Source organism: Schistocerca piceifrons, chromosome 1 (assembly GCF_021461385.2).
Source record: "Schistocerca piceifrons isolate TAMUIC-IGC-003096 chromosome 1, iqSchPice1.1, whole genome shotgun sequence".
Lineage (NCBI taxonomy): Eukaryota > Metazoa > Arthropoda > Insecta > Orthoptera > Acrididae > Schistocerca > Schistocerca piceifrons.
Genome location: NC_060138.1, coordinates 300,412,134 through 300,433,298, shown reverse-complemented (window position 1 = coordinate 300,433,298; position 21,165 = coordinate 300,412,134). Strand labels below are relative to the sequence as shown.

Here is a 21,165-nt window from a genome sequence, read left to right as displayed (position 1 = left end):
CTACTAAGAAATAACAGTAACAAAAAGAAACTGAATCCTACCTGAAGCTCCCTTGAACGCTTTATATCAACATTTTTTTCTCGTATGCATGCATCAAGGCACCAAGTGAATTTATGGCAAGGATCAACTGATATTATATCCTGAAAAAAGGAAACAGAAAGATTACGGTACTTTTTCAGTATATAGGAAACAGCCCCACTCCCAACAAATACACAGATACTGGTCTTGAAAAATAGTACTATATGTAACTTCAAGAAAGAATCAAATTAACAGCACAGGTCCTAAGTTTCTTAATGATCATACAATTTCACTGTTTGTTGATATACATACACGAAGACTTCAGGTTGTAGCCTATGGTTTTCTGTGTGTGTGTGTGTGTGTGTGTGTGTGTGTGTGTGTGTGTGTGTGTGTGTACATACGTACGTACATGCACATGTCACACTCTCCAGAAGTGTTTTCCCCGAAAGCTCAGCAGTTTATAGTTTATCATCACTTCTACATGTATGTCCACTGCTCGATGTCTTGTACTTGTTAAATAGTGATCTATCCCCATAAACATATTACTGAAAACTGCTTTATAATGTTATACATAAAAAATGAAGATGAACAGTGGGGCAAAGCCCAGCCGTATAATAAAATAGCACAATGATGTTAGCACTGACTTTCAAAGAAGCGACATTCAATGGAATGACTTGTTCCACATAAGTACCATAAAGGTTATGGAAATGTATTAGAGAATCTAAGTAGACTTTGCCGTAACAGGTTTCTAGTTCTCTCAACAGTCCAGAACCTACACAAATTTTCTGGATGGCAAAGCTACCCGTACACAGTGTGTACATTCTGCAGAAGGGTAGCACTTTCAGCCACTAGTCATCAATTTAACCATGAAGCCAACTCTCACAGGTAGCTACAAGAAGATGATGTTGCCAGATACACTATAAGAATCAAAAATATCTGGGCACCCCCAAAAACATACGTTGAAAAATGTATTAGGTGCATTGTGCTGTCACCTACTGCCAGGTACTCTGTATCAGCAACCTCATTACTCATTAGACATCATGAGAGAGCAGAATGGGGCGCTCCGCGGAACTCACTGACTTTGAACATGGTCAGGTGATTGGATGTCACTTGTGTCATACTCTGTACGTGAGATTTCCACACTCCTAAACATCCATAGAGCCAATGTTTCTGATGTGATAGTGAAGTGGAAACAAGAAGGGACACGCACAGTACAAAAGTGTACAGGCTGACCTCATCTGTTGACTGACAGAGACCGCCGACAGTTGAAGAGGCTCATAATGTGTAATAGGCAGACATCTATCCAGACCATCACACAGGAATTCCAAACTGCATCAGGATCCACTGCAAATACTATGACAGTTAGACGGGCGGTGAGAAAACTTGGACTTCATGATCGAGCTGCTGCTCAAAAGACACACATCATGCCGGTAACTGCCAAACAACGCCTCGCTTGGTGTAAACAGTGTAACCATTGGACAATTGAACAGTGGAAACATGTTGTGTGGAGTGGCGAATCACAGTACACAATGTGGCAATCCAAGGGCAGGATAGAGGTATGGCAAATGCCAGGGGAACGTCATCTGCCAGAGTGTGTAGTGCCAACAGTAAAATTGGAGGTGGTGGTGTTATGGTGTGTTTGTGTTTTTCATGTCATTTTGTGTGGTACTATCACAACACAGGCCTACATTGATGTTTTAAGCACTTTCTTGCTTCCCAATGTTGAAGAGCAATTTGGGGATGGCGACTGCATCTTTCAACTCGATCGAGCACCTGTTCATAATGTGTTCTGTGGCGGAGTGGTTACACAATAACAACATCCCTGTAATGGACTGGCCTGCACAGAGTCCTGACCTGAATCCTATAGAAAACCTTTTGGACATTTTGGAACGTTGACTTCGCACCAGGCCTCAACAGCCAACATCGATACCTCTCCTTAGTGCAGCATCCATGAAGAATGGGCGTCACTCGCCAAGAAACTTTCCAGCACTTGATTGAAGGTATGCTTGCAAGAGTGGAAGCTGTCATCAAGGCTAAGGGTGGGCCAACACCATACTGAATTCCAGCATTACCGATGGAGGGTGTCACAAACTTGTAAGTCATTTTCAGCCAGGTTTCCAGATAGTTTTGTTCACATGGTGTATATTTTCCTCACTGAACATGGTCACCTTTCTCACAGTCATGGCCCCAATGGGTCCCACTATGGTGATGTTTCCCTGTTGGGTAATGTTATGGTATCAGACACAACTATTAACTGACTTCTTAAGAGTGAAAAAGTACAATTGACAGGCAAATAAGTCAATGAACAATTTTTCTAAAATACACAAAGAAAGCAAACAAGTAAACAATAGTTTAATACATCAACTGCACCGTAGTCAACATACATAAATATGATCACAATTTTTCATTATTTTAATTCTATGAAACATAACTTCTTGTACGACATAGTACATGAGAGCAATAAGATGTATCAGTGCATAAAATTAGTGCAGTTTTAGTAATGATGAAAGTTAATTCTCTACTTGTTAAGTAGTGATCTAGCCCCATAAAGATATTACTGAACTTCTTTATATTATTATACATAAAAAATGAAGACGAATAATGGGGCAAAGTCCAGCCATCTAATCAAACAGCACAATAATGTTAGCAGTGGCTTCTAAAGAAGCAACATTCTATGGAGTGACTGGCAGAAGTAGAGCTTTGACGATGGGTTGTGAGTTACGTTGAAGTAGCTCAGCTGGCAGAGCACTTGCTCACAAATTGCAAAGGTCACAGGTTCAAGTCCAACTGTTGCACATAGTTCTAATCTGCCAGGAAGTTTCTAATCAGTGCACATTCTGTTGCAGATCAAAATTAATTCTGGAAACAATCCCACAAGTTGTGGCTACGCCACAAGCAATATCCTTTCTTCCACAAGTGCCAGTCCTGCAAGTTTCGCAGGAGTACATCTGAGGAGTTTGGAAGCTACGAGATGCACTGGCAGAAGTAGAATTGTGAGGACAGGTCGTGAGGCATGACTGAGTAGCTCATTTATCACAGCATTTGCTGCAAAAAGCAAAGTCCCAGTCTGACATACAGCTTCCATCTGCCAGGAAGTTTCAGATCAGCACATACTATACTGTGGAGTAAAATTCATTCCACACAGTAATCCTGTTTCATAAACACTCTTGTAATAACCTTCCTTTCTGAAATAAACTATAAATATATACTCAAATACTTTTTTGTGTGTGCATATCACAGGTCGTAAATTTCAAATTCTCTAAAATTTAATATTAGTCAAAGTTAGATAATATCTTTGTAGCCGTGACTATTATTTTGTTTTAGACTGAAATGTCTTTTATAGAAATGTTGCAACACAATTTTCAACATATTTTGAATAAATACTTTCAAGATGTAGGGAACAGCACACACAAAAAAGAAAATGACTAATGAGGTTGCTGATACGGAGTACCTGGCAGTAGGTGGCAGCACAATGCACCTAATATGAAAAACGTATTATGTTTTTGGGGGTGCCCGGATATTTTTGATCGTTATAGTGTATCTGGTAACACCATCTTCTTGTAGCTACCTGTGGGAGTTGGCTTCATGGTTAAATTGATGACTAGTGTCTGAAAGTGCTGCTCTTCTGTAGAACATACACACTGTGTACGGGTAGCTTTGCCATCCAGAAAATTTGTGTAGGTTCTGGACTGTTGAGAGAACTAGAAACCTGTTAAGGCAAAGTCTACTTAGATTCTCTAATACATTTCCATAACCTTTATGGTACTTATGTGCAACAAGTCATTCCATCAAATGTCGCTTCTTTGAAAGTCAGTGCTAACATCATTGTGCTATTTTATTATACGGCTGGGCTTTGCCCCACTGTTCATCTTCATTTTTTATGTATAACATTATAAAGCAGTTTTCAGTAATATGTTTATGGGGATAGATCACTATTTAACAAGTACAAGACATCGAGCAGTGGACATACATGTAGAAGTGACAATAAACTATAAACCGCTGAGCTTTCGGTGAAAACACTTCTGGAGAGTGTGACATGTGCATGTGAACACACACAGAGCCATAGGCTACAACCTGAAGTCTTCACGTATGCATATCAACAAACAGCGAAATTGCATGATCATTAAAAAACTTAGCACCTGTGCTATTAATTTGGTTCTTTTTTGAAGTTACATATAGTACTTCCAAACATTGATTAAATGTAACAACATTAACCCCTTAACAATGGGATGTTATCCCCTCTCTTATCATACTCGAAGACTTGACCAACCTAATGATTGACATTATCAGCATAAAATTCTTAAAAGACGTTTACAAAAAGTAATAAAAAGACTTTCACAAAAGTACAATAATCTCACCGATTATGTACCAGACCTGCAGTACTGCTATTTTTCAGGTGAGCAACTGATGTTAAGCTTCAATAATGACAAAGTGGCAGCAGTGGTAACTTAATCGAATAAACAGGCATATGCCAAATATACATTGCAAATAGGGCTCACAAATAAACCTAATGTCCACCAGTTGCTGTTAGGATACCTGTTCTATGAGGTCTGTCTACAAAGTATCCAACCTTCGATTTTCCCACGCAAAATAGAGACAATAGCGCGGTGTCTCTGTACACAGTAAAGGAGCAGATTTTTATGCGCAAGCGTGAATTTTGTCTCCGCCTTCCAGTGCATCAGTCACTGCCTGTTGGTCGCTGAGTGAGGTGCTACACAATGTGTTTGTCGGATTACCGATTCTCTCAAGATGACTGAACGTGTTGAGCAAAGATACTGTATCAAATTTTGCCAAAAGCTTGGTGATTCTCAAAGCGAAACAATTCGTAAGATTCAGCAGATGTTTGGAGAAGATGTGATGGGTGGAACAAAAAATTAAGGAGTGGTTCAACCAATTCAAAACTGGCCACATGTCAGTGAAGAGTGACCAGCTTTCTGGCATGCCCCAAACTACACGGAGTGGAGCTGTTGTTGAGAGGGTGCAAAATCTGGCGATGGCAGATCGTCTTTTGACCATGCGGGAGATTGCCCAAGAGGTTGGAGTGAGTAAGATTCTGCACATGCAATTTTGTGTAATGATTTGAACATGCATGCACTGAGTGACTGTGAAATTCCTGCCCAAGTTGTTGTCACTGGAACAAAAAAACCTCTGTTTTGATGTTGCATAGGACCTTCTGGACACCACCAACACTGATCCTGGGTTTCTGAACACCGTGATAACTGGAGATGAGTCATGGGTGTACGGGTATGACCCAGAAACAAAAAGACAGTCATAGCAACAGAAGCATCCCGAGTCACCACAGCCGAAGAAAGTGCGGCAGGTGCGAAGCATAATCAAGGTGATACTAACTGTGTTCTTTGATGTGTGTGGAGTTGTGCATCACGAATATGGACCACAAGGACAAACAGTGACAAAGGAGTACTATCAAGATGTTCTCCGGCAACTCCGTGACGCAGTTCGGTGCAAAAGATCAGACATGTGGACAGCAAAAAACTGGCAACTGCACCATGACAACGCCCCCGCACATTCATCCCACTAGATCCAAAATTTCTTGGCCAAACATGGAATTACAGCAGTTCAACAACCTCCCTACTCTTCAGACATGGCTCCTTGTGATTTCTGGTTGTTTCCAGAATTGAAGATGCCACTGAAAGCATATCATTTAGAGGGTAGCAAAGAGGTAATGTGGAACACGGCGATGAAGCTGAACACCATACCAAAAGAAGACTTCCAGATGTGTTTCCAGCAGTGGAACGATTGGTGGACTAAGTGTGTGCAAGCACAAGAGGCCTACTTTGAAGGGGATTAGGGCCCCAACCCAGTCAGGTATTTGAAATATTTTTTCTGGCCAAAGGTTGGTTTTTAGACAGACCTCATATACTTCAAGCAAAAAATTGCTGCAGAAGACACTTGCCTAAAAGCCCACCAAGCTTACACTTGTATCGGAATCAGTGTGTTGCACTGTATAAGAGCGTTATACTGGCTAATTTCCATCTCATTGCTGGCCTTGTGGATGGTTTTATTGCCGTGCGCTAGGCAGGTCTCAAAGTGCCACCAAAAATGGACACTTTTTGTAACTGTCTGCTCATTAAGCAACATGCAATTACGAGATTTCAAATTGCAGAAAATCTCCATCTCTTCCAGGAGATCAAGCTATCTGCCTTTTACTCCCCTATGCAGCAATTTAAACTGTGATGTCAAGTCGGGAGGAGCATGGCCCCTATCAATTGTATGTGCTGTAAAGTTGAATCTACTGGCAATATCCCTCCTATCCAGAGCAATGTGCTCATGATATCTTACTTCGAGTTCTCTCTCTGTGTGCATCACATAAATAGCATTACAATCAGCACACTGTAATCTGTAAATCCCTGACTCATGTAGAAAATTAAATTTATATATATTATTAATTGACAATTTATGAAGCCTATCTTCTGTTGAAAATGAGACACCCACACCTAATTTTTTGAAAATAGAAAATGTTGAAAAACAGAAAATGTTGTGCTGTTATAATATGGACCTGCAAGGTTCGAATAACTTGGTGGGTACGAGAAGCTGTATATTTGTATATTTTTTCCGTTTCTGTATTTTTTTATGGTGGTTATAAATAGGGCCACATCTGTATTAAGATCCTTATGTCTGATGGTTCATACATATTTTTAGCACAGAAGTTGGTCACGCAGTGACAAAAATCGATCTCTAAAAGAAAAGATTTCAATACTTAAATATAAATTGATTTAAATAAATTGTCATCATTCCCAACAAACTGCTGAAAATTACTCTGTTCCGAGCTGCAATTACTTACTTGTACTTCCAAATCATGGAGTGCCATAAGTAACTCTGCTCTCAAAGTGCAATAATGAACATTACGCGTTCGAAGAAAGAGTGTTCGTAGAAACTGAAGCACCATATCATACAGTTTTACACTTGAACCAATCATATGGGCTAGTTTCTGCACAACCTCCCCCTGACGGCGTACCTACAAAACAAAAAACACTGAGTACAATATTTCAATGCTGCCTGTCAAAAATGTTCTAGACAAAGCCACAGCTTAACTCTACCTTTGGTGATGGAGTAAAAAATAAGTTAGTCAAATTTAAGTGATCAAAGAGGATGTTTTCCTTTTCCTTTATGTATTGGCTTAGCAAAGGTGATACTTCATCTCCAAAAAGAGATTGGTTATCTTTCCAAATCTGTCTTTTCACCTCAGTATCTGTGTCAGAATAAAGTTCCCGGTCTCTTACCTACAAACAAAATATTTAATTAAATAATTTCAATGAGATATCAAAAACTAAAACAAGAATAAACACAAAATATATGGATTCACAATGTAAATAATGTCATATAAGGGCTTAAGTCAAATGACACACATTTGTGGAAAAAAAACAGCTTAATTTATGTAACAACTTAATATGGGCATATTCGTTGGTACTGTTATATGATGCAAATTTAATTGTCAAACAAAGGATTGAATATCTAGTGCTATATTTTGCAAATGTAATTAAATACCAGGAACTGATGAAAAAAGAATTGCATGTAAAAGATACTGAACACGTTTCTGTTCATATTAACATGGTCTTGATTGCATACAATGTAACTAATACAGTTGTACATTTCACAATACTACTGCATCATTCTACAACAACAAGCAGTGTTTCACAGTTCAATCACTCATTGTCTTGGCTTTTGTTCCTTACAGACCATTTCAAAATTTCTTCATAGAAATATAGGTGTTTGTCAGGCAGACAGGCAGATAATGGAGTTTTCCCAAGCCCACACTTAATTTGAATCTTTCCTAATGGACACACCTGCTTTTCTGTTGCAGTAAATGGAACATATTGAAGGTTCACACACAAGTGAAACTAATCAGTCCATTGATCAATGTAAAAGCTGTACTTTTTCTTGTGTTATCAAAAACAGAATGTGAAAGAGGACTGACAGAGAATTTCATATTCCCTTGCCTTCTAATAGTTTGAGTTCCTTTAGAAATTTTGGTCTCTGGTAGTATGGCTGCCACCATGACTTGAAGTCTAGAATTTCATAGCAGCAATCCCTCTAACAAGAAATTTGCTTGGTTTTTAACTTGTACACATCACCTCTGTGGTGTCACGTACAGCAAACAATCAGTCCCACTTCCTTCATTTTCTTTTTACAATTACAAAATCCTTATCACACAGTAAAATACTTTGTCCTCTACCTATAAATTAATTTTGAATTTTGTTGAATTACCCAGAATTGGCTAGATACAACAGAAATCCACCAAGAGTGTGATTCTTATTCTGAACCAAGCAGTTGTCAAAGAATAAATGAAGTTCAGCGTGTTCTTGTGGCACTCGTACTAAAAATCATCAGTAAATCTATAATGCAATGCACATTTGACTGTGTGGATAACAAAGACAACAATGTGTAATAGTCACAACCATTGCAACGTACTCTCTTCTTGTGAACATTACTGGTAATGCTACCTAGGGGTGCACATAGAAAGTATTAAATGACATACAGTATCACCAGTGCTGCTATCTAAGCTTTATTTTCAAGGAGCACATGTTACGACTGGCCTCTATACTTTTAAAAGAGCATGAGGCATTCACTGATGCCACTATAAAATAACAATGTTTTTCAGAATCCAACAGAATGTACAGCAACTGACAGACTCATAACCCTTTAATTTCAGTTTTTGCAGTTACAACTGTAATATGTGGAGCAATAACAAACTCAAAAAACCAAATTACGAACTGATGCCCTTTTCAATACAAGTGATTCATGTGTGTCTCATTCAACTAAATATTTAATAGAATCTGACTGGCAGTGTGAGTGTGTGCCAAAAGTTGAAGTAAGAGGAAGAGGACAAATATTGTCTGGAATCACAGATTTCTGTGGTCTCTCAAATCGCTTAAGGCAAATGCCAGAAATGTTCCTTTGAGTGGACACAGCCAATTTCCTCCCCCAGTCTGAGCTTGTGATCCATTTCTAATGACCTCCTTGTTGATGGGACATTAAACTGCACATTAATTTTTATTAAGTAATGTTACTGAAGTGATTTTGTCATTCAATTAAGTGGGCAAGATGTCAACAAAAATTATTCCTTTCATATCAATAAGTAGTCGTCGTGATCTTTAGTTGAAAGACTGGTTTCATCCAGCTCTCCACGCTAATCTACTTTGTGCAAGGCTCTTCATCTCTGCATAACTATTGCAACCTACATCAACTTGAACCTGTTTGTATTCATGTCTTGGCCTTCCTCCATTACCAAACAGACAATTCCTTGCTGCCTCAGGAACTGTCGTGTTAAACAATCCCTTTTTTTTAGTCAAGTTGTGCAATAAATTTCTTTTCCCCAATTCAGTTCAGTACCTCCACATTAATTATTGGATCCACTCATCTAATAATGAAGCATTTTGCTGTAACACCAAATTTCAAGATTTCTATTCTCTTCTTGTCTCAATCGTTTATTGTCCACATTTCACTTCCATACAACATTACATTCTACACAAAGTATTTTCAGAAAAGACTTCCTAGCACTAAATTTATATTACGAGGGCAGTTCAATAAGTAATGCAACACATTTTTTTTCTGAAACAGGGGTTGTTTTATTCAGCATTGAAATACACCAGGTTATTCCCCAATCTTTTAGCTACACAACACTATTTTTCAACGTAATCTCCATTCAATGCTACGGCCTTACGCCACCTTGAAATGAGGGCCTGTATGCCTGCACGGTACCATTCCACTGGTCGATGTCGGAGCCAACATCGTACTGCATCAATAACTTCTTCATCATCCGCGTAGTGCCTCCCACGGATTGCGTCATTCATTGGGCCAAACATATGGAAATCCGACGGTGCGAGATCGGGGCTGTAGGTTGCATGAGGAAGAACAGTCCACTGAAGTTTTGTGAGCTCCTCTCGGGTGCGAAGACTTGTGTGAAGTCTTGCGTTGTCATGAAGAAGGAGAAGTTCGTTTAGATTTTTGTGCCTTCGAACACGCTGAAGACGTTTCTTCGATTTCTGAAGAGTAGCACAATACACTTCAGAGTTGATCGTTTGACCATGGGGAAGGACATCGAACAGAATAACCCCTTCAGCGTCCCAGAAGACTGTAACCATGACTTTACCGGCTGAGGGTATGGCTTTAAACTTTTTCTTGGTAGGGGAGTGGGTGTGGCGCCACTCCATTGATTGCCGTTTTGTTTCAGGTTCGAAGTGATGAACCCGTGTTTCATTGCCTGTAACAATCTTTGACAAGAAATTGTCACCCTCAGCCACATGATGAGCAAGCAATTCCGCACAGATGGTTCTCCTTTGCTCTTTATGGTGTTCGGTTAGACAACGAGGGACCCAGCGGGAACAAACCTTTGAATATCCAAATTGGTGAACAATTGTGACAGCACTACCAACAGAGATGTCAAGTTGAGCACTGAGTTGTTTGATGGTGATCCGTCGATCATCTCGAACGAGTGTGTTCGCACGCTCCGCCATTGCAGGAGTCACAGCTGTGCACGGCCGGCCCGCGCGCGGGAGATCAGACAGTCTTGCTTGACCTTGCGGCGATGATGACACATGCTTTGCCCAACGACTCACCGTGCTCTTGTCCACTGCCAGATCACCGTAGACATTCTGCAAGCGCCTATGAATATCTGAGATGCCCTGGTTTTCCGCCAAAAGAAACTCGATCACTGCCCGTTGTTTGCAACGCACATCCGTTACAGACGCCATTTTAACAGCTCCGTACAGTGCTGCCACCTGTCGGAAGTCAATGAAACTATACGAGACGAAGCGGGAATGTTTGAAAATATTCCACAAGAAATTTCCGGTTTTTTCAACCAAAATTGGCCGAGAAAAAAAAATGTGTTGCATTATTTATTGAACTGCCCTCGTAGATGTTAACAAATTCCTCTTTTTCAGACATACATTTCTTGCAATAGCCAACCTGCATTTTATATCTTCCTTACTTCAGCCATCAATCAGTTATTCTGCTGCCCAAATAGCAAAATTCATCCACTAGCTTTAGTGACTCATTTCCTACTTTAATTCTCTCAGTATTGTATGCTTTAATTTGACTACACTTCACCACCCTTCTTTTGCTTTTGTTGTTATTCAAATTCTAGCTTCTTTTCAAGATATCATCTATTCTGCTTAATTGTTTTTCCAAAACCCTTTCCGTTTCTGAGAGAATTACAGTGTCACTGGTAAATCTCACAGTTTTTATTTCTTGTCTTTGAATGTTAATTGTCCTTCCAAATTTCTCCTTGTTTGTCTTTACTGCCAGCTCAATGTATGTACTGAATAACGTCAGGTATAGGCTACAACCCTGTCTCACTCCTTTCTAAACTACTACTTCCCTTTCATGTCCTGTGACACTTATAACTGCAGTCTGGTTTCTGCTAATCTTTTATTCCTGTATTTTATCCTTGCTACCTTCAGAATTTCAAAGCATGTACTCCAGTTGACAATGCCCAGCCTTCTCCATCTCTACAAATCTTGTAAATGTAGATTTGCCTTTCTTCAACAATGTATATTCTAAAAAAAATCTCTAAGGAAGTAAAACACATAGCGTGATTTTCAAAAAATATAAAAAAATCTAGAACATTTTATTTTTGGGGTAATGCACCTTGAGCCAATAAAAAGGAGATAACACATGGTGAGGAGACAGAACCACACACTCTCGTATACTACATGCACTCTCATTTGTTCCAAAAACAAAGGATATCTATCCCGGTTGGTTGTTCCCCCCCCCCCCCCCAGTCAGGATGTAACGGTTCTTGATTTGCACTCAGGGGCATTAGTGTGTTAATAGAAGACAGATATGACTTCAAGTTGTTGTATAGTATGAGAAGCATTATATTCACTAAAATGCCTTCATAAACATCTGTAAACATTTTATTATGAACCAAAACTAAGATGCAAGCTCAAAGAAGGAATAACAGCCATGACTGTGTCACCAGCTTCACAGTAGATATTCATCACTCCATAAAACTTTCTTCAATTTAACCACTGACCAATGGTAGTACTGTTAGCACAATCCTAAGCAATGATGCAGAGCATTATTATAAGTTGCTTCTAGGCTGCAGCACAGTCATTAACAACAAGTCCTATTGAATCTTGATGAACTGTTCCATCAATGATACCTAAATCTGAACTGCAATGGAAACTCCCTGCAACAAAGGATAAAGGCATTTTGCAATTGGTCCTTTGAGTTGAATAGTTAACCTATATAAAATTTGAAGCACGAGACAGAAATGGACCTTAATTTAAAAAAAGAAAAAGAAAAAGAAAAGACAACCAAAATAGCAATCAATGTCAACCTAGCAAAAAAAAGAATACAGAAGAAAAGATCAAGACACACCATCAAAGGAGGGCGTCTTTCACAGGAGATCAACAGCAGACAACTGGTTCATAGACTGTGCTGTATAGATAAGCAATCAAGTAAATTTCTCACGTCTACCAGAGTTACAATTAGTTTTCATGCCTCCCTAGCACTTCCTCTTCACAATATCACCAGATATATAATACCTACAAAATATCTCTGACGAAATGTCAAAAATGGTATGTCTCATTTGAGCTCACACTATTTCATTTGAATAAAATTCATCTGAATGTGTGAACACACCATATGTGATAACACTACCAGTGTTACAACTGCTGTAGCAGACAGACTCAGTCACAGACAGTCATCAACTTGACTGAGTCACCCTGATGAAGGCTGCCTGTAATAACAGCCAAAACATCAGTAATTTTATCATGCAACGCCATCACATGTCCAGAAGAATTGTACTGAAATGTCTTTTGACCACAAAAGCCAATACCTCACAACATTCAGTTCCTTTCATTGACACATTCTGATGTAAAACTTATATGATATTAACATAATATCAGTCTTTGTGATCCTGATGAATATTATTTCCACCACAAGATTACATCCTTTGAAAACTGAATGCAAAAGAAGAGCACCATACATCAATTTTTAAAAAAGGTTTGATAGCTGCCTCTAATGCCAACTTATTTGTGAGAAGCTTACTGATTGCTTCATTACATAATAATAGTTTGAGGAAGGATTATGCAAAGTGTTCCTGCCATGTGGACTCGCACAAAAGCTGAATAAATAGAATATTCACTTAGGACTCTAGAATTTAATTATTTCAAGGTGGGTTCTTTCTTTCTGTGGTAGTCGGCAGTCTGATTTGGTCAAGTATAGAGTGAAATTACTTTTATTTGAATTTATTGACCTTCAAACGTTTTACACATTGTTGGTGTAATTATTTACATATACAGCTAAGATACATAAAGTACATACAAAAATATATTTACCTATGTGACACATTGTTACAAATAATGTGAAAAAAAAAACAAAGATGATGAGACTTACCAAACAAAATCGCTGGCAGGTCGATAGACACACAAACAAAACACAAACATACACACAAAATTCTAGCTTTCGCAACCAACGGTTGCTTCGTCAGGAAAGAGGGAAGGAGAGGGAAAGACGAAAGGATGTGGGTTTTAAGGGAGAGGGTAAGGAGTCATTCCAATCCCGGGAGCGGAAAGACTTACCTTGGGGGGGAAAAAAGGACAGGTATATACTCGCATACACACACATATCCATCCGCACATACACAGACACAAGCAGACATTTGTAAAGCAGACATTAGTTCATCCCTATGAAATCCCCAAACCACCTTCCCTACATTCTGGCTCCTACCCTTGTAACCGTCCCCAGTGTAAAACCTGTCCCATGCACCCTCCCACCACCACCTACTCCAGTCCTGTAACCCGGAAGATGTAACGATCAAAGGCAGAGCCACGTGTGAAAGCACCCACGTGATTTACTAACTGACTTGCCTACACTGTGAAGCTTTCTATGTGGGAATGACCAGCAACAAACTGTCCATTTGCATGAATGGACACAGGCAGACAGTGTTTGTTGGTAATGAGGATCACCCTGTGGCTAAACATACCTTGGTGCATGGCCAGCACATTTTGGCACAGTGTTACACCGTCCGGGTTATCTGGATACTTCCCACTAACACCAATCTGTCAGAACTCCGGAGATGGGAACTTGCCCTTCAGTATATCCTCTTTTCTCGTTACCCGCCAGGCCTCAATCTCCGCTAATTTCAATTTGGCGTCGCTCATACCTCACCTGTCTTTCAACAACATCTTTGCCTCTATACTTCCGTCTCGACTGACATCTCTGCCCAAACTCTTTGCCTTTACAAATGTCTGCTTGTGTCTATGTATGTGCGGATGGATATGTGTGTGTGTGCGCGAGTGTATACCCCTTCTTTCCCCCTAAGGTAAGTCTTTCCGCTCCCGGGATTGGAATGACTCCTTACCCTCTCCCTTAAAACCCACATCCTTTCGTCTTTCCCTCTCCTTCCCTCTTTCCTGATGAGGCAACAGTTTGTTGCGAAAGCTTGAATTTCATGTGTATGTTTGTGTTTGTTTGTGTGTCTATCGACCTGCCAGCACTTTCGTTCGGTAAGTCACATCATCTGTGTTTTTAGATATATTTTTCCCACGTGGAATGTTTCTCCCTTATATATATACAAATGTCTGCTTGTGTCTGTGTATGTGTGGATGGATATGTGTGTGTGTGCGAGTGTATACCTGTCCTTTTTTCCCCCTAAGGTAAGTCTTTCCTCTCCCGGGATTGGAATGACTCCTTACCCTCTCCCTTAAAACCCATATCCTTTTGTCTTTCCTTCTCCTTCCCTCTTTCCTGACGAGGCAACCATTGGTTGCGAAAGCTAGAATTTTGTGTGTATGTTTGTGTTTGTTTGTGTGTCTGTCGACCTGCCAGCGCTTTTGTTTGGTAAGTTTCATCATCTTTCTTTTTTTATATATATATATATATATATATATATATATATATATATATATATATATATATATATATATATATATATATATATATATATATATATATGAAACTTGTTAACAGAAATTTATTGCAACTTAGTACGAGTATTCAGAACTTCATGTAACTTAAATTTGATCTCTCATACTCCTTTATGGAGTAGTATGCTTCCTTCTCGAACCACTCTGCTAGAACATTATAAATTTATTATAGAGAGCAGAATGGGCAGCTTTTGGCAGTCTATTGAAAAATCTGGGGCCTAGATATTTGTGGCTGTTATGGACCTTAGGTAGACTATTGTTGGGCAGACCAATTGATCGTTCAGTTCTTGAGTTGGGATCATGTACAGACATCCTAAGCTTAACATTATTTAAATTCTCTTTAACACTGAGATACACTATGTGATCAAAAATATCTGGTCACCCCCAAAAACATATACGTTTTTCATATTAGGTGCATTGCGCTGCCATCTACTGCCAGGTGCCCCATATCAGCGACCACTGTAGTTGTTAGACACTGTGAGAGAGCAGAATGGGGCGCTCCACGGAACTCACAGACTTCAAATATGGTCCGGTGATTGGGTGTCACTTGTGTCATACTCTGTACACGAGATTTCCACACTACCAAACATCCCTAAATCCAACGTTTCCGACGTGACAGTGACGTGGAAACGTGAAGGGACACATACAGCACAAAAGTGTACAGGCTGACCTCATCTGTTGACTGACAGAAACCGCCAACAGTTGATGAGGGTCATAATGTGTAATAGGCAGACATCTATCCAGACCATCACACAGGAATTCCAAACTGCATCAGGATCCACTGCAAGTACTATGACTGTTAGGCGGGAGGTGAGAAAGCTTGGATTTCATGGTCGAGTGGCTGCTCATAAGACACACATCACGCCAGTAATTGCCAAACGATGCCTCACTTGGTGTAACAAGCATAAACATTGGACGATTGAACAGTGGAAAAATGTTGTGTGGATTTACGAATCACAGTACACAATGTGGCAATCCGATGGCAGGGTGTGGGTATGGCGAATGTCCGGTGCACGTCATCTACCAGTGTGTGTAGTGCCAACAGTAAAATTCAGAGGAAGTGGTATTATGGTGTGGTCGTGTTTTTCGTGGAGTGAGCTTGCACACCTTGTTGTTTTGTGTGGCACTATCACAGCCCCCAGGCCCTCACTGATGTCTTAAGCACCTTCTTGCTTCCCACTGTTGAAGAGCAATTTGGGGATGGTGATTGCATCTTTCAACATGATCAAGCACCTGTTCATAATGCACGCCCTGTGGCAAAGTGGTTACACAACAATAACATCCCTGTAATGGACTGGCCTGCACAGAGGCCCAACCTGAATCCTACAGAACACCTTTGGGATGTTTTGGAACGCCAACTTCATGTCAGGCCTCACTGACTGACATCAATACCTCTCCTCAGAGCAGCACTCCATGAAGAATGGGCTGCCATTCCCCAACAAACCTTCCAATATCTGATTGAATGTATTCCTGCAAGAGCGGAAGCTGTCATCAAGGCTAAGGGTGGGCCAGCACCATATTGAATTCCAACATTACCGATGGAGGGCACCACGAACTTGTAAGTCATTTTCAGCCACGTGTCCGAATACTTTTGATCACATAGTGTATATATAGAGGCTTGGGACTGTCATAATATTGAGCTCTTTGAAGTGATCTTTAATGGATTCTCTTGGAGTCAGTACTGCTAAACATCTGATTACCGCCTTTTGGCACTTGAATACAGTTTTTTAGCTGGGACAATTGCCCCATAGAAGAGTTCCATAGGTAATGTGGGAATAGAAAAATGCAAAATAGGCATATATTAGTACCATTTTCCTTACATTATTCCTTAGTTTGTAGAGCAGATAAAAAACTTGAGAAAGTTTTGAGTATAATTTTTCTGTATGACTCGCCCAGCTGAGTTTCTGATCTATGTGGAAACCTAATAGGTTGTCTATTTTTTTATGTTCATTGGAGACACTTAAATTGAAAACAATATCTTCAGTTTAGTTGTAAATAGTTTGCCAGGAACCAGTTAGTGCATCAGTCCATTGCTACATTTATATTATGTCGCAGCTACTCTGAACTGTCAACCTGCGTGATCTGAGTTGTAGCATCTGCGTACAGTAATGCCTGAAAAGGCAAAAATGAGGGTAAGTCATTTATATAGACAATGAATAGGGATGGACCCAGTACTGAGCCCTGTGGAACACCTTTTGTAACAGGTAATAAGCCTGACCTTTGGTTGTTTATAGTTACCATCTGCTTTCTGTTGCTTAGGTACGACTCAATAAGGTGAAGAACATCCTCTCCCACTCTGTAGTATTGGAGTTCTTTTATACGTATAATATGGGAGACAGTGTCTAAAGCTTCCTGAAATCTATAAGAGTTGCACAGGTTGTTTTTTTTTCAGTCTCAAAAGAATAATATATTTTTGTGATAATAATCTCAACTGCTTTAACAGTGGAGAGATGACATCCAAAACCATATTGTGAGGAGCTAATAGATTATTTTTCTTAAAGTGCCGGTTCATCTGTTTGTGCATACAATAGTTTATAATTTTTTATATGATTGGTGTGAGTGAAATGGGATGACAGTTATGAGGAGATGCTTTATCACCTTTCTTATGGACAGATGTTACAATAGTAATTTTTAGGCAATCTGGCAAGATTCTTTCGTGTAGCATTTGGCTGATGATTTTGGTTAGTGGCAGTACAATTTCTCTCTTTATATTTTCTATCAGGTGATTTGAAAGTCCATAGAAGTATTCTGCTTTTGACTTGCGAAGTTTGACAATTGCTTCGCTAACCTGTCTGTAGAATACACAAGTCCAGCAGAAATTGTTGTATTGCTTACTATCTAGAGTTGGAAGCAATACTGCAGCTTTATTTGCATCCTCAGTGAGATTTTTATTTGAGCCAGAACTGGTAAAGTGTACATTTAAGGTGTCTGGATGGATTGGAATGTTGTTGCATATATTTTCAGAGCTTATCTCTGTTTTGATAACTTTCCATGCTGTTTTACACTTATTTATCAAATTGAGTATGTAACTGTCATTGGCTTTCCTCTTGGCTGCTCTAATTTCTCTTCAATATCCCCTTCTCGGTGTTGTGTAACCTTCCTTCTCAGCTTGATCCTGTTGCAATCTGTCATAGTAAGCCATCATTTCTTCCCTAAGTTTGCGCAGGTGTGGCGTGTATCAGTTTCTCAGTTCTTGCAGTTTATTCCTCTGTTTCTGCTTTGGGAGTTTCCTGTGATATTTGGACAACATGAGTTAAGGTTTTCTACTAATAATTCTAAAAAATTCTGTGTTAAATCATTGACAGACATACCATTAGTAAGTACTGTATTCCAGTTTATGTGATTAAGATTGGTTTTTAACTGATTCAATTTATGTGCATTGACTGGCCTGATTACTCTTCCTAGTTCAGTTGAAGAACTGTCTGTTTTGTTGTTTAGAGGGTGCCTAAGCCAAAGGCCTGCAGGATATCCAAGGTTTACAGAACCAAATTCAGTTTTATTTGGCTGAAAGTTGCATATTATATTATCTAGGCAAGCACTGAGCCCGGTGGGTTTGTCATTTAGGCAGCAGAAGTCTTAATATGTCTAATAGGTGCTTCACATGTTTGGCTTTATACCTAATAACTACATTAATGTCGTTATCAGGCGAAAGAAAACTGGCGTTCTACGGATCGGAGCGTGGAATGTCAGATCCCTTAATCGGGCAGGTAGGTTAGAAAATTTAAAAAGGGAAATGGATAGGTTGAAGTTAGACATAGTGGGAATTAGTGAAGTTCGGTGGCAGGAGGAACAAGACTTCTGGTCAGGTGACTACAGGGTTATAAACACAAAATCAAATAGGGGTAATGCAGGAGTAGGTTTAATAATGAATAGGAAAATAGGAATGCGGGTAAGCTACTACAAACAGCATAGTGAACGCATTATTGTGGCCAAGATAGATACGAAGCCCACGCCTACTACAGTAGTACAAGTTTATATGCCAACTAGCTCTGCAGATGACGAAGAAATTGAAGAAATGTATGATGAAATAAAAGAAATTATTCAGATTGTGAAGGGAGACGAAAATTTAATAGTCATGGGTGACTGGAATTCGAGTGTAGGAAAAGGGAGAGAAGGAAACATAGTAGGTGAATATGGATTGGGGGACAGAAATGAAAGAGGAAGCCGCCTGGTCGAATTTTGCACAGAGCACAACATAATCATAACTAACACTTGGTTTAAGAATCATGAAAGAAGGTTGTATACATGGAAGAACCCTGGCGATACTAAAAGGTATCAGATAGATTATATAATGGTAAGACAGAGATTTAGGAACCAGGTTTTAAATTGTAAGACATTTCCAGGGGCAGATGTGGACTCTGACCACAATCTATTGGTTATGACCTGTAGATTAAAACTGAAGAAACTGCAAAAAGGTGGGAATTTAAGGAGATGGGACCTGGATAAACTAAAAGAACCAGAGGTTGTACAGAGATTCAGGGAGAGCATAAGGGAGCAACTGACAGGAATGGGGGAAATAAATACAGTAGAAGAAGAATGGGTAGCTTTGAGGGATGAAGTAGTGAAGGCAGCAGAGGATCAAGTAGGTAAAAAGACGAGGGCTAGTAGAAATCCTTGGGTAACAGAAGAAATATTGAATTTAATTGATGAAAGGAGAAAATATAAAAATGCAGTAAGTGAAACAGGCAAAAAGGAATACAAACGTCTCAAAAATGAGATCGACAGGAAGTGCAAAATGGCTAAGCAGGGATGGCTAGAGGACAAATGTAAGGATGTAGAGGCCTATCTCACTAGGGGTAAGATAGATACCGCCTACAGGAAAATTAAAGAGACTTTTGGAGATAAGAGAACGACTTGTATGAATATCAAGAGCTCAGATGGAAACCCAGTTCTAAGCAAAGAAGGGAAAGCAGAAAGGTGGAAGGAGTATATAGAGGGTCTATACAAGGGCGATGTACTTGAGGAAAATATTATGGAAATGGAAGAGGATGTAGATGAAGATGAAATGGGAGATATGATACTGCGTGAAGAGTTTGACAGAGCACTGAAAGACCTGAGTCGAAACAAGGCTCCCGGAGTAGACAATATTCCATTGGAACTACTGACGGCCGTGGGAGAGCCAGTCCTGACAAAACTCTACCATCTGGTGAGCAAGATGTATGAAACAGGCGAAATACCCTCAGACTTCAAGAAGAATATAATAATTCCAATCCCAAAGAAAGCAGGTGTTGACAGATGTGAAAATTACCGAACTATCAGCTTAATAAGTCACAGCTGCAAAATACTAACACGAATTCTTTACAGACGAATGGAAAAACTAGTAGAAGCCAACCTCGGGGAAGATCAGTTTGGATTCCGTAGAAACACTGGAACACGTGAGGCAATACTGACCTTACAACTTATCTTAGAAGAAAGATTAAGGAAAGGCAAACCTACGTTTCTAGCATTTGTAGACTTAGAGAAAGCTTTTGACAATGTTGACTGGAATACTCTCTTTCAAATTCTAAAGGTGGCAGGGGTAAAATACAGGGAGCGAAAGGCTAATTACAATTTGTACAGAAACCAGATGGCAGTTATAAGAGTCGAGGGACATGAAAGGGAAGCAGTGGTTGGGAAGGGAGTAAGACAGGGTTGTAGCCTCTCCCCGATGTTGTTCAATCTGTATATTGAGCAAGCAGTAAAGGAAACAAAAGAAAAATTCGGAGTAGGTATTAAAATTCATGGAGAAGAAATAAAAACTTTGAGGTTCGCCGATGACATTGTAATTCTGTCAGAGACAGCAAAGGACTTGGAAGAGCAGTTGAATGGAATGGACAGTGTCTTGAAAGGAGGATATAAGATGAACATCAACAAAAGCAAAACAAGGATAATGGAATGTAGTCTAATTAAGTCGGGTGATGCTGAGGGAATTAGATTAGGAAATGAGGCACTTAAAGTAGTAAAGGAGTTTTGCTATTTGGGGAGCAAAATAACTGATGATGGTCGAAGTAGAGAGGATATAAAATGTAGGCTGGCAATGGCAAGGAAATCGTTTCTGAAGAAGAGAAATTTGTTAACATCCAGTATAGATTTAAGTGTCAGGAAGTCATTTCTGAAAGTATTCGTATGGAGTGTAGCCATGTATGGAAGTGAAACATGGACGATAAATAGTTTGGACAAGAAGAGAATAGAAGCTTTCGAAATGTGGTGCTACAGAAGAATGCTGAAGATTAGATGGGTAGATCACATAACTAATGAGGAAGTATTGAATAGG

The 21,165-nt window shown here is 39.5% G+C and overlaps 1 protein-coding gene across 2 annotated transcripts in view; it reads right to left on the bottom strand.

The window, feature by feature from the left end:
- LOC124788301 (negative elongation factor B) overlaps window positions 1–21,165 on the bottom strand; it is a 143,343-nt gene that overhangs the window by 86,804 nt on the left and 35,374 nt on the right. For both annotated transcript variants that reach the window (XM_047255543.1, XM_047255535.1), the window contains exons 4-6: window positions 7,077–7,259; window positions 6,821–6,994; window positions 42–140 (exon numbers count right to left, since the gene is read on the bottom strand). In XM_047255543.1, the coding sequence (XP_047111499.1) occupies window positions 42–140; window positions 6,821–6,994; window positions 7,077–7,259 (456 nt within the window). The remainder of the gene's footprint in view (window positions 1–41; window positions 141–6,820; window positions 6,995–7,076; window positions 7,260–21,165) is intronic.